At 38.1% G+C, this 20,896-nt stretch overlaps 1 protein-coding gene across 7 annotated transcripts in view; it reads right to left on the bottom strand.

Moving 5' to 3' along the window:
• iqsec1b (IQ motif and Sec7 domain ArfGEF 1b) overlaps positions 1 to 20,896 on the bottom strand; it is a 183,267-nt gene that overhangs the window by 47,547 nt on the left and 114,824 nt on the right. For 2 of the 7 annotated variants that reach the window (XM_084101640.1, XM_084101636.1), the window contains exon 1: positions 13,909 to 14,547. The exons of the other annotated variants lie outside the window; for them this stretch is intronic. In XM_084101640.1, the coding sequence (XP_083957766.1) occupies positions 13,909 to 13,955 (47 nt within the window). In that variant the 5' untranslated portion in view covers positions 13,956 to 14,547. Of the gene's footprint in view, positions 1 to 13,908; positions 14,548 to 20,896 lie in introns of those variants that run through there. 7 annotated transcript variants of the gene reach the window in all.

The raw sequence follows: 20,896 nt of genomic DNA, 5'->3' as shown, positions 1-20,896 counted from the left end.
CAACTTTGAGGGGACCAAGTCAAACATGATTATGTTTATCTGCCCAGCTAGATCATCAACCACACGGCATAGGCTAATAACCTTTTTTTCATATACTGTCTACTTTCTATAACAGTTCTATCTAATAACATGTTAAACAGTACTGTTAGACAGATCGCTAACTAATAAACACAGAGAATGCGAGCATTATTTGCTCTGGCGTTTTCAGCGCCGCCAAAATAAAGGTCCGTTGCGCCGTCAAAATAAAAGTCACCGTGCTTGCATCACTCCCTTACCCCTCCTACCAGTTCCTATGGCCACTTGGCCAGTGCGAACGCAAACAGCAAAACCGAGTTTGGGGGAGAGTAGTTCTTAGAATTGTTTAGAAGTGGACAGTTCCTAGAACTAAGTTCCTTTAACTACTTGGTCGGAAAGCGGCTATTGTCACACCATATTTTTTTTTTACATAAAATATTTATATTTTAGGCAGGGGTCCCTGCAAAGGGATAATGGTCATCAAAAAATGACCCTTGACCTATGTATCTTCATCAGTACTCGCCACTGACTGAACAACCTGCATCAGTTAACCACTCTTCAAATGAATGTCTAAATATAGTCTGCTAGGATTTACAATGTCAATCAGCATAACCAATTGCCTTTGTGATTTTGCCAGAGCAATAGAGAAAATATATCCTAATGTGGTAAAATATTCTCCTGGGACAAATCATGCACATGCACAAATAGAGAGCAGCTGGAGGGGAGTACAGGAACTCGAAAACACAGGACCCTTCAATCCACAGATTGCTGTGCTCCTCCTATTATGTCTTACAACTGATCACATGGGACTGCTGTAAGCATCGACTCCAACCCATCCAAACACACACACCCATCAGCTAATGAAGCTGGAGAAACACACCGCCTGGGCATTCGTGTGTGTGCTGAGCTATGATAGATAGAGGATAATCATAATAATATGAGCAAGACAACCTCAAGAACAGCAGAACTGAGCGCTATGAGTAACCTTGTTTTTCTCTCAAATGGGAATTTTCATGTTAAAATCAATGTGAATTGCCATTCACAACACATTTTACTTCCATAATGTGATGCATTTCTGAGAGAGACAGGCTATTTGACAAGAAAAACAAACAAACTCTACAACAATTCGTTCTTTCCAAATAAATATTAAAGCCATCTGGGGGAAATTTTTCATATCATAATACATATAGAAGAAAAACTAAATAGTGCAATGTCATTTCCCCCCCAATATCGTGCGGCTCTAACAATGAGAACGTTCACAGGACTATAACACCAGTTCATAACACCAGGAACACAAATTATGAAAGAACATGGGGTTGATTTTAATTTCACGTTAAAAGGCCAGTTCTTTACGTGAGGTTTATGGTAAAGATTTAGACGCAAAGAGAGAACAGTAACGAGTGTAAAGAAGCTAGTCACCAAGGCCCTTAATCTGCTGAAAGCTGGACAGATTATGACATCATCACCGTCCAATCCATTGCCTGAATCCAAATGATTCTACATTACAAAACACACACAATTACACAGCAAAAATGTATAATAATAACACCACCATAAACAATTTTTATACTGAAGAAAATCTGTAGATATTTATGCATCTTCTTTCCTGCACACATGGGTTGAGGGACTCCCTCTGGCGCAAATAATTATTTCCATACAGCTATAGCAGAAATGACACAAATATGCCTTAGGTTTGTGTTTTCTTTGAGCACCAAAACTCAAAGAACATTAAACTGTATGCTACTGGCTCCCTCAGTTGAGTTGAACAATCAGTAAGAATAAAAAACCTTGAGGCAATGCTACACTTGCTTGCTTTAAAGTATAGGGCTACACATAGACAGTTTGGCTTTTTCAAACATATGGACCTAGCTAAGTCAGCAAGCGTGTTTTATTTATTAATTTTTATTTTAATGACAGGGTTGTAAAAATGCAAATATAAATATAGAAAATGAACAAAAAATAAACAGATAATATGAAATAAGATCAAACATGAAACTTTTTTATTATTAATTAATTTAATTCCAAATTTTGCTAACATGGTTGTAAAAATGCAAATATGAATATATAAAATGCTCATATAAAATAAAGGCTCATAAAATATTTAGACTATACCTGCAACCTTTTTTTAATTTATTATTATTTTATTAGAAACAAAACAAAAAACTAATTTTGTAAAAATTCAGTGCAAAATTGTAAATTGTCTTGTTCAGTAATATAATTATGCATATTATTGAGCCAATGCAATTCATGGTAATATTAATAATTAAAGGATAAACTTTCCTACTGATGGATAAAAACATGAAACTTGCAAAGAAAGAAACAGTAGTAATGTGCCACAACACGGTTCAGTCAATGCATAAAAATAATGCATTTATTTTCCTTGGTGAGCTCCATCCAGTGTTTTATCCTGTCAGATGTCACGACCCCAGTGTCAACAGGAGGAGGGTAACCATGTTTGTGTTTTGATGAGGAATGCTTAGTTTGTGACCTCACCTCACTTCCTCAGAGGTCAGGTGGATGTGTGTGTGTGTGTGTGTGAGTGAGTCACGGATGGCCGAGTGGCCACAGATGGAGAGTTTTGGTATTCCTCGGCACCTGTTTGGCACTCGACTGCCGACACAGGCAAGTGAACAGACATAACAATCCATTCCAGCAGTATTGAGCTCGCAAAGCTACTCTGGAAATATGCAGTGGAAAGGGAACTGATATCATTGACTTGTCACATTTTATTACCAGACTGCAGCGTTCACTTCCGTTTCAGCCTGCAGGGGGAGCCATCGCACAATCTACATGCCTGATGATGACAATGGGGAAAGATATCACATCATTATTCTCCGTATTTAGCTCTTAAAGAATCCAAGACCGAAATCATTTCTGAAACTGAAAATAATTACTCATTAGCCGATTGCTAATGAACACATGCAAATCCACTGGACACTATATTTTATAAAACATTAAACGACTGATTTGGGGACAAGATGGTCTCGTCATGTGAGACTATTCCACAAGTCTGCGCAGAGATATTTTTCAAAAAGAAGCTGTAATGTATATGAACGTCATAGATCTTCTGAGATGAACTGGAGTGTTGCAGTGGCATTGTCCCTGCAGCCAATTAACACAAGCTAGGAGAGCCAATCCTCGGCTGTGATTGGCTGAGGGCACTCAGGGGATCTCATTACGGCATGGAAGTGCAACTCTTCACTGGCACAGCCTCTGACGGCAGTTTGATCACTGGCTCAAAGAGTGCGAGCACATACGACCACAACTCCAGTATTCTTTTTCAACCAAACTGTCATAGTTCTTCAAATTCCATAATGTTTTTATACTGCAAGGTAACCAGTACAGCTGATGTGATGATCTAGTCTGATTACAATCGACAGTTCAGTGAGGAACAGACCCTAAACATCAGTATTACAGTTTGGCAGGTAATCCTTCACCGGACATGAATGATACCTCAAATTGCGCGGCTTGTCGAGAAGAGGTGTGCTATTACTTATGGTGTAATCAGATTTATCCTTTTCACCGCCGGGCCGTGAACCGTAAAATTTACACTAAAGGAGGGTTCCTAGTACTATATTACAGAGGTTTGGGGTAAAATGTACCTATGTGAAGTCAGACATTTATAATAATAATCAGGAAAAATCTATTTTTTGGAAATACAACTGCCTATTGAACCTTCAGAAAAAATCTGTAAAAATAAATAAATAAATAAACAAAATGTATAATTTGGGATATTTCAGGCCTTTATGGTATTGTATTGACCACACTGAAATGGTATTTTCATTGCATTTATAATCTGTGAATTTATTATAATATTTGTTACAATATTTGTGCTAGTCCAAAAAAGAGTTTCAATGCCAACACAGAATGAAACCAGGTTATAAATTATATATACAGTATTAAACAATTACATTATAATTAATAAAACAACAACTATATGCATTGTTTGTGTATATATATATATATATATATATATATATATATATCAGATAGAGAGAGAGAGAGAGAGAGAGAGAGAGAGAGAGAGAGAGAGAGAGAGAGAGAGTACCCATTCTATATTCTATATATCTCCATTCTATATATATATATATATATATATATATATATATATATATATATATATATCACAATTATAATTCATACAATTATATACTTTTCAGATACTGAATTACTTTCAAAATAGAAAATAAACTTGCTTTGACGAGACTGGAGAAATGTATGTTCTATAAACAAGCAAACAATTATGGAAATGTTCTCTTTGCCAGGCCGAACACAGAAGTCTGAGGACTGATGTCATGGTGATGATATTCCAGCGAGAGAGGTAGGGTGTGCAGTTTGAGGGTCCCGGCTGATTTATACATGCTCTCTGAGAAATGTGGTCGGAAAAAAAGAAGCACTGCACACAAAAAGCACATACTGTATAAACACACAAGACAGACGCTTATGTGCATAAAGAACACTCCTGAAAACCTCCACGAGCAGGCCGGTCTATTATCTCAGAGCCGGATGGATCCGTGACTGTGTGCAGAATGAGGAGCTTTATAATCCAGACAGATATATAAAGCTCTATAATACAAACAGAATGAAGCTTGGTAAACAAAGCCTTTACCTGAGCTTTAGCTACAGCCCGGAGAAGATCCAATGTCTGCGACTATAGAGTGTGTGTGTGTGCGTGTGTTTACACCATGCCATGCAGCGAGAACCGGATTTAATGACTGTTTACAGGCCGCAATGACGTGTGTTCCACACATACACAGCTGTCAGTGCGGTAACTGCCTCTTCACTGTGTGTTCACATGCCACGACTAATTTAAAGGGAAGCTAGGACTTGTGCATCCTGCTGGGATGTTTGCCATAGAGAAAAGGGGGAAGGGTGACGTCCGTATGTCAGGATACAATCTGATGCCATATGGGGATGATGCCCACAGACTGAGTGTACTTTTATTTAAAGGGGTCATATAATGCCATTTTTGTACAAGCTAATATGATTCTTTAGGGTCTAAATTAAAAGTTTGTAATATACTTTAATTAAAAATTCTCATTAGTATTGTAAGAAAACACAAATTTTACCTGGTCAAAAACAGCTCTGTTTTCAGCACGCCGTTTAAGTGCATGTGTCTTTAAATGATAATGAGCTTTGCTCACCCCGCCCCTCTGTTCTGTGCGTACACCGTTTGTAACACAATAACACAATAACCATAACGCGTTGTTCATTATAAACGTGGGATTATGAATTATATTGAGAACGTCGTACATAGAAAACAAGCCGTAATGTACCCTGAGTGTAAACAGCCACATTCATCGTGAAGCGTGCAGCAAGCGATTTGCAAAGAGTAATATAAAGGTTAATAAACCGTTACACTCACTTCAGTTCTTCTGGAGGTGCAGCACGAACACAAATAGTTGGTACCGATCCTTTTTTCAGGAGCAGCTTCTTAGCAAAACCAGTTTTATACTGATCCTCGTTTGTAAAGCAGTCTGGTGAAATGATTCGTGCAAACATGACAGCATGGACGTTGATCGTGGGGAATCCCGAGGGAATCCCCACGTCAATGATTTGGGAATATTCCATCAAAACATCAAAATGACTGCTGTGTTCCTTATTACACCCAAGAACAGAACGCCACAATCGCTTAGACGACGCCATTCTTCTCCAGCATATCAATGCACTATGATGACAGACAGCTCGCTCACGAGCGAGGGCGGGTCTGTGTTGAAACGCTGCTGTCAATCACAATAGTGGGAGGGGCGTCGATTTTGTGACGTCACAAAATCAAACGGCTTGATTTCAGAGAGGGTCAAACATATAAGGAGATTTAAAAAAAAACACTGGATGGATTTTTATCATTTTATGATGGTTGTGTACAGGCACTGCCAACACACATTTCAGTACAATCAACTTGTAAAAGTGCATGTACCATTACATGACCCCTTTAACAAAGGCCTTTGTGCAACATTTAAAGGAATAGTTGTTCATCCAAAAAAGAAAATTCTGCTGTCAAAGTTACTTTTAACTATATAAGGGACTATGGTTCATCATGTTCAAAGAATTTGCTGCTCCAAAAAGGACCAAAAATACTACAAAAGAAAGACTTTTATGACTCATTCCTTGTCTTTTTTGTCAAATGATCACTTAAATCTCGGTGTGCTATTCACACAGATCTATTATAGGGCTTCAAAACTATGGAATATAGCGAATGAGTCATATAAACTAGATTTATGGTATGTTTCTGCAGGTATTTTTTTTTTTTTTTTTGTCCTTTTTAAAGCAAACATATCAGCCTGATGAGTTTTCCATAGTGTTCAAATTTCCAGGCATGCTAATTCTCTTCTTTCTTGCTAATGCTTTACAATGACAGCAAAATTAAAAAGCTTTTCATATTCTTCTTGTATTCTCAACACTCAACTTTGTCTCAAGTTTCAGTTTCAGGCATTTACCAAGTACTTACCCAAGTTTAGCCAAAAAACTGATGACTGATGGTGTCTGAAAGCAAAGTATTTGGCAAAAAACACCTCTGGGGCTCTTACACCCTCTGGATATCTCCCTATGCCTGCCTTATCCATTATCAACCATAATCACTCCACATGAATGAATAATCTGCAATGAATTTCTAATGTCCCGTTTGTCTGTGACAGCATCGCACCATTTATCATTCACTGTGTCTAGTGAAGTTGCCATAGACGGCTAGGTGATATCGCTATATGGAAATGGACTGAGTTAAATGGACAAGCAGAGGACGGATGGACCAGTAAACAATGCATGAGCACACACCCACCTGGAGCCTGACATCCCCCTTTTTCCTCCGCTGTTCCATTAAAAACAGCTCAGATGCACAAACTGCTTTGCATTATGGACAAAAGGAGGACAGATTGACAGAGGACCACTTATTGGGAAAAGAGCTGCTATTTCATTACCATAATCAGCAGAAGACTACCACCTGCCCACCCCCCAACCGACATCATCTCAACATAGAATTAAAAAAACAAAAACATTTTTGTACATTCACTAATATTAAAATTTGTCTATGGCTGATAACCAACAAATGAAAATAAACTAAAGAAATAAACTGCATCACAACATCATGGCCCTGTTTACACCTGGTGTTAAGATGTGTTTTGGTCGATCGGATCACTAAATACAGGTGTAAACGGGGTCTAAAACGTTTTGAGCTTGTCCATTTTTTGACCACTTCCAGAGGTAGTCGAAAACGCATTCAACCAGATTGCTTTCGTAGTGTAAACGCTCATGTGGTTGAATGTGTTCAAACCGCCACAAAAGACCGCCTACTCTCCCCATGAAGACCCCTTGTTGGCTGAAGACCCAAATTTGGTTTGAAGATGAAAAACCTATAAGCACAATGTTTTCTCACCATTTCTTATTTCTAACATGCACTCACAGCGTTCACCGTAGACTTGCGGCTATCGGAGCAGAAACAAAAGCTGCTACTCCCTGTATGTTTTTCTGTCGTCTTCGGGCGTGTTCATATGTAAATTGTCCATTAGATCAAAAGATCTGAAAAACCCATACATTTACCCGTCCATTGACCCTCCCCCTCGGAGAAATCAGGACAGAAGTGGTTGAAATTGGACAAATATCAAAACGGGTATGTGTCTTCCTCGTCTACTTGTGATCCGATCGACCAAAACGCATCTTAATACCAGGTGTAAACAGGGCCTAAAATGTACAACATTGATTTTCAGTTCAGTTTTCAGATTTGCTAAAGGTAACATTTAACTGTGCAACTTGTGTTAAATGACTTGTCTAAATGCATAAATGAGCGCATACAATTAAATATCCAATATTGACTGGTAATGATATAATTGTGCATCCCTAGTCTGATACCTCAACAAAAATGTCAAAAAGAGCTCAATTATCCCCCTAGCTCCTCCAGCGAGATCTTTATATAGACCTTCTGAGTGAAGCAGCTGGAAGCAGAAGGGTAATGAGTGACAAGCATGCATCAGCAAAAAGACAGAGCTCCCTAATTACAGCTTATACCTCCAGCTCTGGCTCTGAGGATGGAAGCAGGCGTTGAAAGAATGCGAGGTACGCTTCACTGCGTGTTCCCAAGATATTACTTTATCTTAGATGTTTTGAGTGGCAGTTGAAAAGCATCTCCCGAAATGAAATTTTTTAATTCAACCCCCAAAAAAGCAAAGATTGTAACACTTTGTTCCGGAGCCTTTCATCGTCATTTTTTTCATTCGCTGCATCTGAAGAGGTTGAGAGAGAAACGAACAGGCTCCTCGGCTAAGGCAGAGCGTCATTGAAGGGATTTCCTTTTTTTCTTTCCAGTAGATTAAAATCCTCTCCTTCCAGTCTCTCATGCATAATTATGTTCATCACAAAGGATGAGCCTTTTAAATGGGCTGGAATTTTCAGATGAGGCTGAATTGATTGGTTTCCGGCATGAGGTAATTGATCTGGAGATTCTCTCATGTTAGTCCTGCGTCTAATTTACTAACCATGCATACAGACGTATTTGTCTGTACTTTGCTACACAGAAATGATTGATATGATTAATCAATAAGTTCACTCAACAAATAATATAAAGATTCTGACAGCCTTAGAAACATCAAATCAGAAAATACTCAGTTTTTCGGACTGTCAATTTAATGTTTCTAATGTGATATGTGTGATGTTAGATACTCTGACATATGAAAAAAGGCTATTTTCTTGTCATCAATCAAAAATTTTATAAATCAAGCCAGTGTGAAAATGGCAAGATGAAACTGAATAAAATGAAGTCTCAAAAATGTAGACTCGCACGAGATGAAATGCTTTACAGCATAAGATCAATATAGTGCTCAAAAATAGCATAAAAAGAGACTTAACAGTTTGTTTGAGTTGAGACAGTATAATTGTCAAACACGGCACATTCATCTTTGAAGAGGAAGAATAGCCCGAAGTCTGTCTCCCCGGTTCTCTAATATCTTATCATTCAAACAGCATAGTCTAGGTCCATTTCTTGATTCCCCACTACAAAAGTGCCCTGAATGTGTCTGGCTTCAAGAGTGGCTTTCAAACAAGCGTTGCATAAAAGTAAAATAACATCAAAAAAGCTCTCACTGACTTAAATCAATACTTCAGACAAGAGGGACCACAGAGAGAGAGTGTTAAACAAATGGACTTCACTCCTCCTGACAACCTGAGGTTTCATATCTAGCACATACAGTAAATTGAATTCCTAGATGTTACGAACATTAAGACAATGAATAATTGCACAATGGTGTAAATGACAGAGCGTTCATATTTGTGTGTGCTAGGCCTATCCCTTGACTTGTGTGCTTTTTGGGGTATTTGGCTATTCTTTCCACCCTGCTATTTGCACTCTCCAGACATCATTTAACTATTCTCACAAGCAGAAGTTGTGGTTTATCTGTGGACAGAAAGACTGTGGAAAAGGTTTCATGTTTGGGTCGAGAGTAAAATGGCAAATATTTCCAACCACGTCACTCAGCCTGATATTTTCTTCCATTTTAAAATGGGAAAAAGTCTTGTCTCATCTTTCCTCTCTAAAAGCTTCCTCTTTAGTGGCTGTTGTCCCGCCCCTTGGCTGTTTTACAAGGGAAATTATGTTCATATGAGTTATATAAAGGCATGCAAAGCTCTGTCAATGGAGCTAAAATCCACCAATGCTTTCGCTGTCTCTTATGAAAAAAAGTAACTTTTCAAGAGTCCTTCCAATTGAGCTTTTTTGAAGTGCTATAAACAAAAGAAAATAAGGCACAAAAACTCCCATTGAAATGTCATTGACAGTTTCCCGTGGTGAAAATAACAATCTTTCTAATAACACGCTGGGGAGACAGTGGTCCTTGAAAATGATATAGTGAGATAAAAAATGGTCTGTAAGGGAAAAACAGCTATCGTGGCAAACATGGACTGAAAAACCAAGTAAAGATCTTCGATGTTTGCAGCTCTGCCTCATTAACTGTACAAATAAATAGCTAAGATTTGCTCTAAAACTAAAAATTCTAAAAGAGAAGAGCTAGATGACTAATTTCAAATCTAAAATAGTGGCTGGAGGGGAGTTCTGGGGCGGCGTTTGTGTGCATAGTGCTCAAAGGGTCAAGCAACATTAAACAGGAGATGGACTGACCTATTCACAACGAGGTCACGACCGCCATCAATTTTATATGTGCAGCAGAGAGAGACAGCACTGGGAAATGTGCTGATAGATACATCAAATATGGAGCCCCAGGTGGAGGGAACAGGCCAATATCCAGCCATTAGTCTTGCCTTGAATTGACAGACCACTGGATAAAAGTTAGATCATGAAAAGGCACTCAAAAGCTACAGTTGAGCTTAGAGTCTCAGCAAGACCATTAAAATGTAAAATTTTGAACATCTTAACACCATCATGTCCATTAAAACTGTCTAATAAAATGACAGTCATTTTAAAACGAGTGCTATAACATATGTTCAAAGATTCAGTACCTATGGAAAATACTTTATGAGCTGAAAGGTTAAGCTTTGCGTGGTATGATAAAACAGGATGGATTGCTTTCAAATGCATTTGAAAAGTAGGACGATTCACTTTGTATTGTTTAGGCAGAGCTGATATCATTTTAATGAGTAGGCCTACTCTCAAGCTCATTCAGATCGGATAACTAGAAGAGCAAGAAGTACCAATCCTTTCAAAAAATAAGCTGATGTGAAAACCATTTAATCAACTGAAAAATAAACCACATTAGAGATTCACAGAAAACAAAAGTGACTGCCCTACTGCACCTCGAAATAAAACAGCAATCCATCAAACCAAAGAATGTGTCATGTGGTTATATTGCCAAATGCAACCTAATTACTCAGTGTAAACTGCAACCCTCGCTCTGAAATATTAATAGATGCTAATAAGAATATTGGCGCTGTGTCAGAAGAAAACGGGAACAGTGCCTTCACTTGTGTTGACATGTTTGTCAGTGAGGAAAAATGATTAAATAATGAATTTTCTCATCTTGAAATATGAAATGTCAATTATACACTACTTGGTGGAGAAAACAATGTTACTCTAAAAAGAAAAATAGATATGTTTGATCAGTTAGAGAAAGACAGAGAGACAAACTGACGGACGGACGGAAGGAAGGAAGATAGATAGATATGTGACTCACACAAGCAAATGACTGAACTAGTTCAACAACATTTGAGGGCTCCACATGTAAACTCTCCCCACATTGCGGTGCAGTTTCCCATCCAGCCGAGAGACTATGAATCAGAAAGAATTGCTTACTCACCCACAGACAGTTCAGAGATCTGTCTACAGAAGTGCTGCTGTCTGTTTGCTGTTGTTTGCCCACTTGATCAGTCAAACGATTCTGAAAAATCCAAGTATCTCCTCTGAATACCGAACTCAGATCTCTCACGTTGGTGTTGGATCTGTTCAGGTGTCGTCTAAAAAAAGTCTAAAAGCAGCAAAGTCCGAGCAACTTTCTGAAGTCTGTTTAAGGTTCCTCGAGCACAGAGAGCAGAAAAGCCTGGGAGATCCCTTTACATAACACAGGCTCCAGTAAACAGGTCGGCCCTGAGAACCCCCTCCAAAGGCTTGGAAAATACCTGCAAATGTCTGGTGACGCACGGTGGAAAAAAAACCCAGATGCAGACAGCCAGTCAGACAACCCATAGGAAACACTCCATAACTGGGAGATTCATAAAGTCCTCGACACAACTATTTCTCTGATACGACACGGTGTTAGAGAAGAAATGACAGCAAGCTGAACAGAACAAGGCGGGCACCTTCAGACTCAACTGCAAGCCGTGCAATGTAAATTAATAATAGACTGTGCTTCCACTGGTGTGCTAGTTTACACTGCTGGATCAGGTTGCCTGACATCTACAGTTTCACAAGACCTTTATTTTAAAACAGCCTAAAATTTTGAAGTTATAAGCACTTCCAAAAAGCAATTTCCTTTAGCCTTGATAAAACACCACAGGGGGGTTAACAAACTACAGATTCCTTTCGAATCAGACATCTTAGTACAAAAAAAAAAAAGGATTCCTGGAAGAGGGCACTTGTCCTGGGTTTGTGCCCTGAAGGCCGATGAGGAGACATTTTTTCATTGTGAAATGAGATATAGAGTGAGCTCATTCTACAGATGACAGCAGACAGGCAGCAATGAACAGCCGGAAATGAAACTAAGGAGAACCTGAGAACCCTGCTATGAGACACCCAACAGTCTGAAAGCAGAGATCATGGAGCTCTAGCATACAGGAACACTATAATCAAAATCCCCCTAAAACACCAGCAGCAGTTCATTTCCCTGCCAAAGACCCTTTCTAGTTCCAGAGTTCTCATTTTAGAAAAAGTGTAATGATGGTGTTGTGCAATAGAAAATCATGCCATTTAAAGGAACGGTTGACTCAAAAATGAAAATTCTCTCATAATTTGCAAAATGAAGTCATTATTCACTGAAAATCTCAGCCTTTGTCATCAGCTCTACTTCACATTTTTCTTACTTTCCGCATTGTGAGAACAAATTCGGATTCATAAACATTTGATTTTAATCAATTTCATTCAATTCAATAGAGTGTTCAAGAATATCTATCTATCTATCTATCTATCTATCTATCTATCTATCTATCTATCTATCTATCTATCTATCTATCTATCTATCTATCTATCTATCCATCCATCTATCCATCCATCCATCCATCCATCCATCCATCCGCTTCTGAACTATTCAATAAAATAAACATCTCAGAAGAGACGATTGCTTTAGAAATTTGGCTACACTGGTTCTGCTGTACGTTTCTGAAATCACTAAACAGAACTGGCTCATGAATCATTTGTTTGTGTGCTACGCTAGAGATTCTGACAAAATAGCTAATTCATTTCATTCTGGTACATTGAAACACATGATGACAGGAGTTTCATCTTCATGCAAGCTATTCCCTGATCTATCCAGTATGCACGCCCCAATTAGATCCACAGGAGACGATGTTGGGAAGAACACCAAGGGCAACAACAAGAAGACAACTGTGAGAGAGTGCTGTATGTCTGTGGATTTGGAGGAAATGGGAAATGTCTGAAAGTGGAGAACTGAATATATGCAAAAACGCCTGTACATTTCCACTACAAAACAAATGTAAAGTAAAGCATGATTCAGAAGATTCACTTCCAAAACAGTTGAGTCTGTGGCTCACCAAATGCTAGGGAGAAAATTACAGAGCCACGGAAAACTGGTTGGCTACACTGTGGTGAATGAAGTGGCCTGACTCAGAGCCTCTAGTCACTAATTTTAGCCAAGTTGGGTGGAAACACGCAGTCCTGTTGAGCTATTAATGATATAACTGTACTACTCCAAATTACAGAATAATAGTACATAATATCAAATATAAAGAACAAACCAAGCCATTAAAGTAAACAAGCTGTGCTTCGTGTTTATGTATTATGCCGAGAGCATTCATTACATCTTGTTGCATTACTGATTGCAAGGAAACACATATAAAACTTTATTTCAATGACAAAAACACATATGGAACAAAATACCTGAGTACTTCACATAAAAGACGACAAAAAATAACTATAAAACATCCTAAACTAAACTGATTTTTTTTTTTTTTTTTTTTGGAGTAGAAACAATTTGAACTTTTCACAAACAATTACAAAACCCCCCAGCAAATAACACCTTGAATTAGATGTGAAATTTGGAAGTAGAAAAGCAGAAATATCCTAGTATTTTCTTGTAAAACATACTCCTTTTTTTTACAACTTGAAAAATAATTTTTTACATTGTACTGCACTTATAACGTGACCACATCACAGCCTAACCTGATTTCTCCCGGCCAAAAACACCCTCTTTGATAGAGCCAAATCATCAGATATGAATGGACAGAACAGGTGTTCTGCAGGAGAAGAACGTCATGCACTTATCTCCACCCAATTTAAAGATCTCCTACCTTATGGTACGAACTGAAATGCAGTATTTCCACATCAGATTCAACATGAGGGCATTTCCTGCCTGGCTGCTCGATGAGGGTCTTCAAAACAAGGTGGGGTAGATCCAAAAAGGAGGAGAAGAAAATACAGTGGAGCTCATGTGCTACTTGACTCAACTCAACTCCAATCATCCAGACTAGCCGCTCCTTCCTCTTTCCCTTCTCTCAACCACAAACAGCGTGCTACGCTTGAAGTGCTCAAAGAGTAAAAAAAAAAAAAAAAAAAAAAAAACACTAATTCACCCCCCCCCCCCAGTTCAAGTTACAGCAGTTGTTGCTGCTTCTAAAGCATAGGCATCTTTAGCTTGTTTATGTAGCCATACCCAAATGTTCCCCTCTGAGAGAAGTTGTCTAACAGCAATCTGAGGTTCCCATGCTAGCCGAGGAATGGAGTATGCTATCTCTGTACATCAGAGACACATCCGGATGCACTCGTTCTCCTCAAGCAGACGCACTCCTCCTGTCATCCGCTCGTAGTGCGAGTCATTTCATTTGGAGGTTGTTAAATCCCGGTCTGTGTCAAAGGGAACAGGCAGGCCCGTTCGGCCAACACTTGCGCCAAGTGTGACACGTCTCCCTAAGGAGGCCAGGGAGGGTCTGACCAGAGTTTGCACCCTCAGATATGACTTGTAGATGTAGTTAATTGGTCTCAATAGCATTAAATGAGTGTCGTAATGGAATTTTTATGTAAAAATACTGAAGCTGTTGAGCTGAGTGGGGCCAGATTTATCCTGGAGAACAGTGCTGCAGGAGGCTATGAGATCATAATCAAAGCCTGTCATTGGAGTAAAGGCTTGGCACACTCTATGGAAATGGATTACCTTCAAAAACTGTAACTTAAAGCCTTACGCACAAACACTGGCATACACATGTGAAAAGTCATGAAGAAGAAACACGGGACAGGAGCCAGTGAAGAAACTGTGCAGAAACAGAGAAATCAAACAAGTCAGGAAAGTTTTAAAATTAACTTTAGGTTGGCTTTAAGTTCTGCAAATACAGATGAGTGAAACGTATACAGTGAGATCAATTTCAGACGATAACATTTGTTTTTGTTTGGCACTGTTCTCTTCCTCTTTGGTTCTGAAATGCTTCCACGACCTTCAGGTTAAATTGCCGGCTGTCCACTGTAATTTACATGGAGGGAGAATATTAAAACATTTTACTGCTGTTTTATATAACAGAGTTTACTTTGTGAGGTCAACTTAAAATGTATGAGGAAATGATAGAAAACTATCTGAGAAAACAAACATTTAACAGAAGACTAAAGTATATACTGTACATATACTGCTGTTCAAAAGTTTGAGGTCGCTAAGATTTTATAATGTTTTTGAAAGAAGTTTTTTTTAAAATAAACTTTTGCTCACCAAGGCAGTAATATTATGAAATATTATTTCAATTTCAAGTAACTGATTTCTATTTCAATATATTAAAATGTAATTTAGTCACTCAATCCTTTAGAAATCATTGTAATAAGCTGATTTGGTGCTCAAGAAACATTTCTTATGTTGAATATTTTAGTGGAAACATGATACATTTTTTTGATGAATAGAAAGTTCCAAAAAAACAGCCTTTATTTGAAACAGAAATCTTTTATAACATTATAAATGTCTTTACTGTCAATTTTGATTAATTTAATGCATCCTTGCGGAATAAAAGTACTTATTATTTCTTAAAAATCTTTTAAACGGTGGTGTAGTAATTTGGTACCCTGGTAATCCAGAGTTCTCGCGAGAGCAAGTTGAATTTGCTCAGCGAGTTACTCTGGTGTCGAGTAATGATGCTTGTTAAATATGCCCCTCGATCTGAGCTGCACCAATCACATCGGGTTATCTGATATAGGCGGGCCAGAGGCGAGATGACGACAGTGCTGCGATGTCGAAGTCATTAGTAAACATTGCAAGATGGCTATGGATGAACACCATTTGTTTGAAATGGCTTTGGCCGCTACAATGAAAGATTTAGACTTTTTCTCTAAAAGGGGAACAGAAGACGGCGCTCAAATCGTTCCTTTGCAAGAAGGTCGTTTTTGCTGTTTTGCCGACCGGATACGGTAAGAGTCTAATCTACCAGTTAGCTCTGCTGGTAGCTAAGCGATAACTTCTTGTGATTGGTCGTAGTGTTATCCAATTGCGTGCAGTGAGATTTTAAAATGCATGCATTGCTTGGTGCCGCCTTCGAGCTTGCCAATTTTCATTAGTCGATGCCAGACCATTAATCTTTTAGATTTAGGTCTGGATTTCCAGGTTAGTAATTTGGTATTCCATATTGACAATATAAATTGAAATATTGTGCTAAATATTGGCTAGATTTTAGAAAGGTGAAACAAAATCTGATCAGCTGAAAAGGAAAGGTGTTTCAGAGGTGGAGGAACTAGAGTTAGTTTTGATTATATAAGGACTTTTAAGGCAAATTCTGAGACCAAAGTCATAACTTTTAAACTGTACCACATTTTTAAAAAAAATTACAGGAAATCTGGAGGTTGAAAAACATGGTGTTCATTTTTCCATAGGAAATATACAACTAAATATTATGAAAGCAATTTCATTCAGCGAATGAAAAATCCAAGTCTGCTCGCTTTCCATGTCAACTGTAAAATGCCTGACATTTCACATGCTGAGGAAAACAATCACTTTTTCAAAAGGATAGTACTAATTAGCAGCACCTTTCTAAAGCAGCCTTGTTGTTTTGCCGTTTCTGTAACTGACATCAGAATACTTCCCTGAAGACTGCCACATCCTCCAAAAAACATCCTCTCTTTATCTAATTACTGTCCAACACATAGGCTATACGAGACAGAAAAAAGCAGACATTCACACTGGCACACACAGACATGCTTTCTGTAGCCTCCAGCTTCTTGGCAGCAAAAGACTGAACAAAATGCAATTTGGACAAAAGCATTACAATTCAAGACAGAGAGCACACAAACAAACATAACCCAGCTTTACGTCCATCATAAAGTAAAGGGCTGATGTATCGTTATTAAAGCTGACAGTTTAATACTGGCTAATAACCTCAATTGAAGTCAAAATGAATTTATGACTATGGCTTTATTTATGACAGTGTAAATATCTCTGTGTGGTCTCCAGGATAATGTACATTTAGATTGTTATTGCAACAAAACCACTTCATGTTATTTCAAGGCATTCATCATTACCATCATCAACATTATCCTAAACACTGGGACAGACTAAAGTAATGCTTACACGATGTCCAAATCAGCCAAACAGCACCATAGATTATAATAATAACAATAAAAAGCCAAATTCGATGGATGGATGGAAAACTTTTATACAGTATTTGAATTTGAGACCAAAATTTTAAGATTTTGTGTAAAATTCAAGTCAACTGCTTGACATAACACAAGACTACCAAATTAAACACTAGCAATGAACATGTTTATGAATACATGCAGGAACACTGTAGTTATATTTACACCCTGGCAAACACTATCCAGTGCATTCAAGCTATACATTTTATCAGTATGTGCGGTTACTGGGAATCGAACCCATGAGCTTGGCACTGCTAGAGTCATTCTCCGCCAGTTGAGCAATGGGAACATACAGTTCACTCCTATTTACACAAATGAAATAAAAGTATGAGAATGCCTTTGCTTCATCACAATTACAAGCAAAAAGCTCCATAAAAGGTGATTCTGTTTTCAAAAATGACCACAGCAGGAAAGAACAAATCTTGCTCTTTTTAAGGATTCAGCGTGAAGGACTCCAGACTTCAAAAAACATTCCAGTCTGGGACGTCAACGCCCACATCAGCAACTGAGGGGAATATTAATGACCTGCTCTGCTAATTTGCATATGGAAGTGATGCTGTGTTTGTCCCACTCTGTGGTAAACTATGATAGTTTAAAATGCCACGGAATACAATTTCTAAACTACATGTAGTTCCTGTATGCAGTAACATACCGCAAAGGCAGAAGAGTTTAATAAACAAAGCAGTGTAATCAGCAATAAAGAATATCTACAGTAATGATTGTATGTATTATATTAATCAGTGAAGCACCTGCATAAGCGTCATTTAAGGTGTCTTAAAGGGCCAGCGCCGCTAAATAATGTACATTAATGCAGATATTTGAGGTACCTTTATCCAAAAGGGAATTTTTTCATCAAATAGCCTAATTTAGAGAATGCGATGATGGGGTAAAAAGCCTGTTTCTGATGAGACAACTGAATATTTGTCTGAATCCATTATCAATGTGATTGTTTCCCCAACAAAAACTTGAAATGTCAAAGCTTATGAATCATTTTAATGTGCTCTAAAGAGGTTTTATTGGGCCGCTCCTTCCCTGACAGTACCAGCTGCGTAATTCTGTTCTGAAACACCTACGCTGACTGTCTACCACATGGCATATTGGGAGAAAAATAAAGGGGGATTTTTCTCTTTTGTTTATTCAGTTTTGTTTCAAATGTGAGGTTGAAAGTCGCCAACGAGACTGTATATTGTGCTTGATTGAAGGCATTGCAAAGCACACAAAGGCCACGTTGTGTGAACTGCGCAGTTTACACTGATTACAGCAGTCAATTGAAGGACACGGTTAGGAGAGAAGGTCAGCACGAACAGTTGACAGGGGATTTCCTGAGTCAGAGACACCCGGATGCCTTAGTCAGCAAAGGTTAAGCGCAACACCACGGTGGTCATAGGAACGGGAAGAAGAGGGGAGACCCATAAACGTCAGGCCTGCAGGTATCAATAATGACAACTTTGAAGAAATTAATGTAGCTACTAATTAAAATATACTAATAATAACTACTTTTAACAAAAAAAACAAACAAACAAAAAAATAGCCATTAATCAGTTGACATTTTAATGAGGAATATTTAAATAAAATTTTATATATATATAAAAAAAAATGAAACAAATAAATAAAAATATTAATAAAAATAAATGCCAAAATAATAAAAATAAATATCAAAATAATTATTAATGATGAATACATTTTTAAATAAACAAATATCCCATGCAGTATCTCAGTTAATATTTGTTCATAAAAACAGTAAGTATATGAATGCAAGAATTTAGTTTAAAATAGTTTTAAATTAAATATAGCATGTCACATTGTTGGGCACTGCTTAAAATTTCATGTCAACTTAAAACCAAAGCTCAAAGATCTCCTGGACACAAGGAGGAAGACTATCCTCAAGCAATGATAGAGCACCGGACAGAACAAGGGCTTGAGGGGGGTACCATGCCCCACAATAGAGGATCAAATCTGTGATGGAAACGCTTGTCAGGTCACAGAAACACAATAGAGCTCACTGCAACCTCAGCTTTGAAGCCCTTAACTCACAATAACACAAAGATACACTGATCTGAGATCAGTCACAGCTCTTCACTGACTGAATAACAGTCTGTAAAGGCTTTATTGAGCCGATCTGAAAACTGCAACTGAATGAGAACAATACATGCTGACTGTATGCATTAAACTACTCCAACAAAAAAATAAAAGCATCTTTAATTGGAAATGAATTTTAGTAGAACAATAACAACACATTACCATAAGCTGATAATACCTTCATTCAAGTCATATTTTATTATAAAAGCAATAGAGAACAAAGACTTCTTACCTCTTATAGAAGCCATTGAGAGGCTGCAAGCAAAGAAACTGCCAGTAATCCAAACAAAATGTCTTGAGCTTCAACATTGTCTTGAGCAAGAAACCGACGCGTTCTGTGATTTAGCCTATCACATCCCTGCTAGCCTGTATAAAAGAGTTGAAATGCACGTGGTTGCACCATCACACCTGACTCAGAGGTGTTTGAGTGACGGTGAATATGCCAAACATCCCGTAGATCAACGTAAGACAGGGCCTCGGTGGTGGCTGTAAATCCTTCCAGCATGAATAGTAACACCCTTTGTGATGTCTCTCACACCCCCAATGAAGTCACACACACCATGTGTACGACTCTCCACTGCTTCAGGGATGACAAAAGTGTGTGTGAGAAATATAACTGTAATTCCTCTAGCTCTAATCCAGCACAAACAGTCCAAACAGAATAAAAAAAAGGAAAGCTTTTCCCTCACTTTTGAATTACAGCTGCTTCCATTGTCTATCAGTGCCGATGACAAAGTCCAGCTCCAGCGTGCTTCACTGCAACCACAAAGCCCCCTACACCCCCCTGCCCGGCCCGTATTAATTATGCTTTATCTGATGGTGCACTCCGTTTGCCAGCCATGTGTGTGTTGAGCAGTGCTAATCACTAGAAGCACATGGTGATCAGCAGGGACTGACGCTCACCAAACACAAGCTGGCTGATTTACAACCTCACTCTGATATGCTGATGCCCGTTGCCATGATACGGGATCACTGGCGATAAAATGCTAAATGGAAGCCTTAAGATGATGCTGATTGGCTGAGAGTGAGAGAGTGGGCGTGGCCAAAAAGTCAGAGAGGCCACTGATTTTAGTTTTGTTCAGGGTAAATTGGATAAAATGCAAAAGCAAGTTTACATGTAGCTGACTTGAAATTTCAAGTGGTAAATGTAGTGGCATGCACTTCATTAAGGAACGTCTTTGTTTCCCAAATAAATTATCATATATGCAGGTTTTGTGACCAAATATTAATTGATGAGTTAAATTTAGTAATTTGTGGAGCAAATTTACCTATAGACATTCATTTCTTACAGAACAGGACACTATAAGTGACCTGCAAAAAGATAATTAAAAATTGTGAAAAAGAAAGACTACCTACAATAATCTTTCCCATAAACATACATTTTATCCTAAAATCTTGATGACAAAGTTCATGAACATTTCAAGCAGTAACAGCAATGTGGCATGCTACACTTTTCCTAGTTTTAAACTATGTTTTTAAACTATTTGATTAGATTTTTTGGAATATTTGTACATTTAACAAGATATTTGTCACTGCAGTACATTTAAATGAACTGTGAAAAAGCTAAAAGATTATTAACAAATTGCATTAAAAAAAACCACA

Source organism: Abramis brama, assembly GCF_963993115.1.
Source record: "Abramis brama genome assembly, chromosome: 23".
Classification (NCBI taxonomy): domain Eukaryota; kingdom Metazoa; phylum Chordata; class Actinopteri; order Cypriniformes; family Leuciscidae; genus Abramis; species Abramis brama.
Note: the sequence above shows the minus strand (reverse complement) of the source record. Positions and strands in the feature narration are given on the sequence as shown.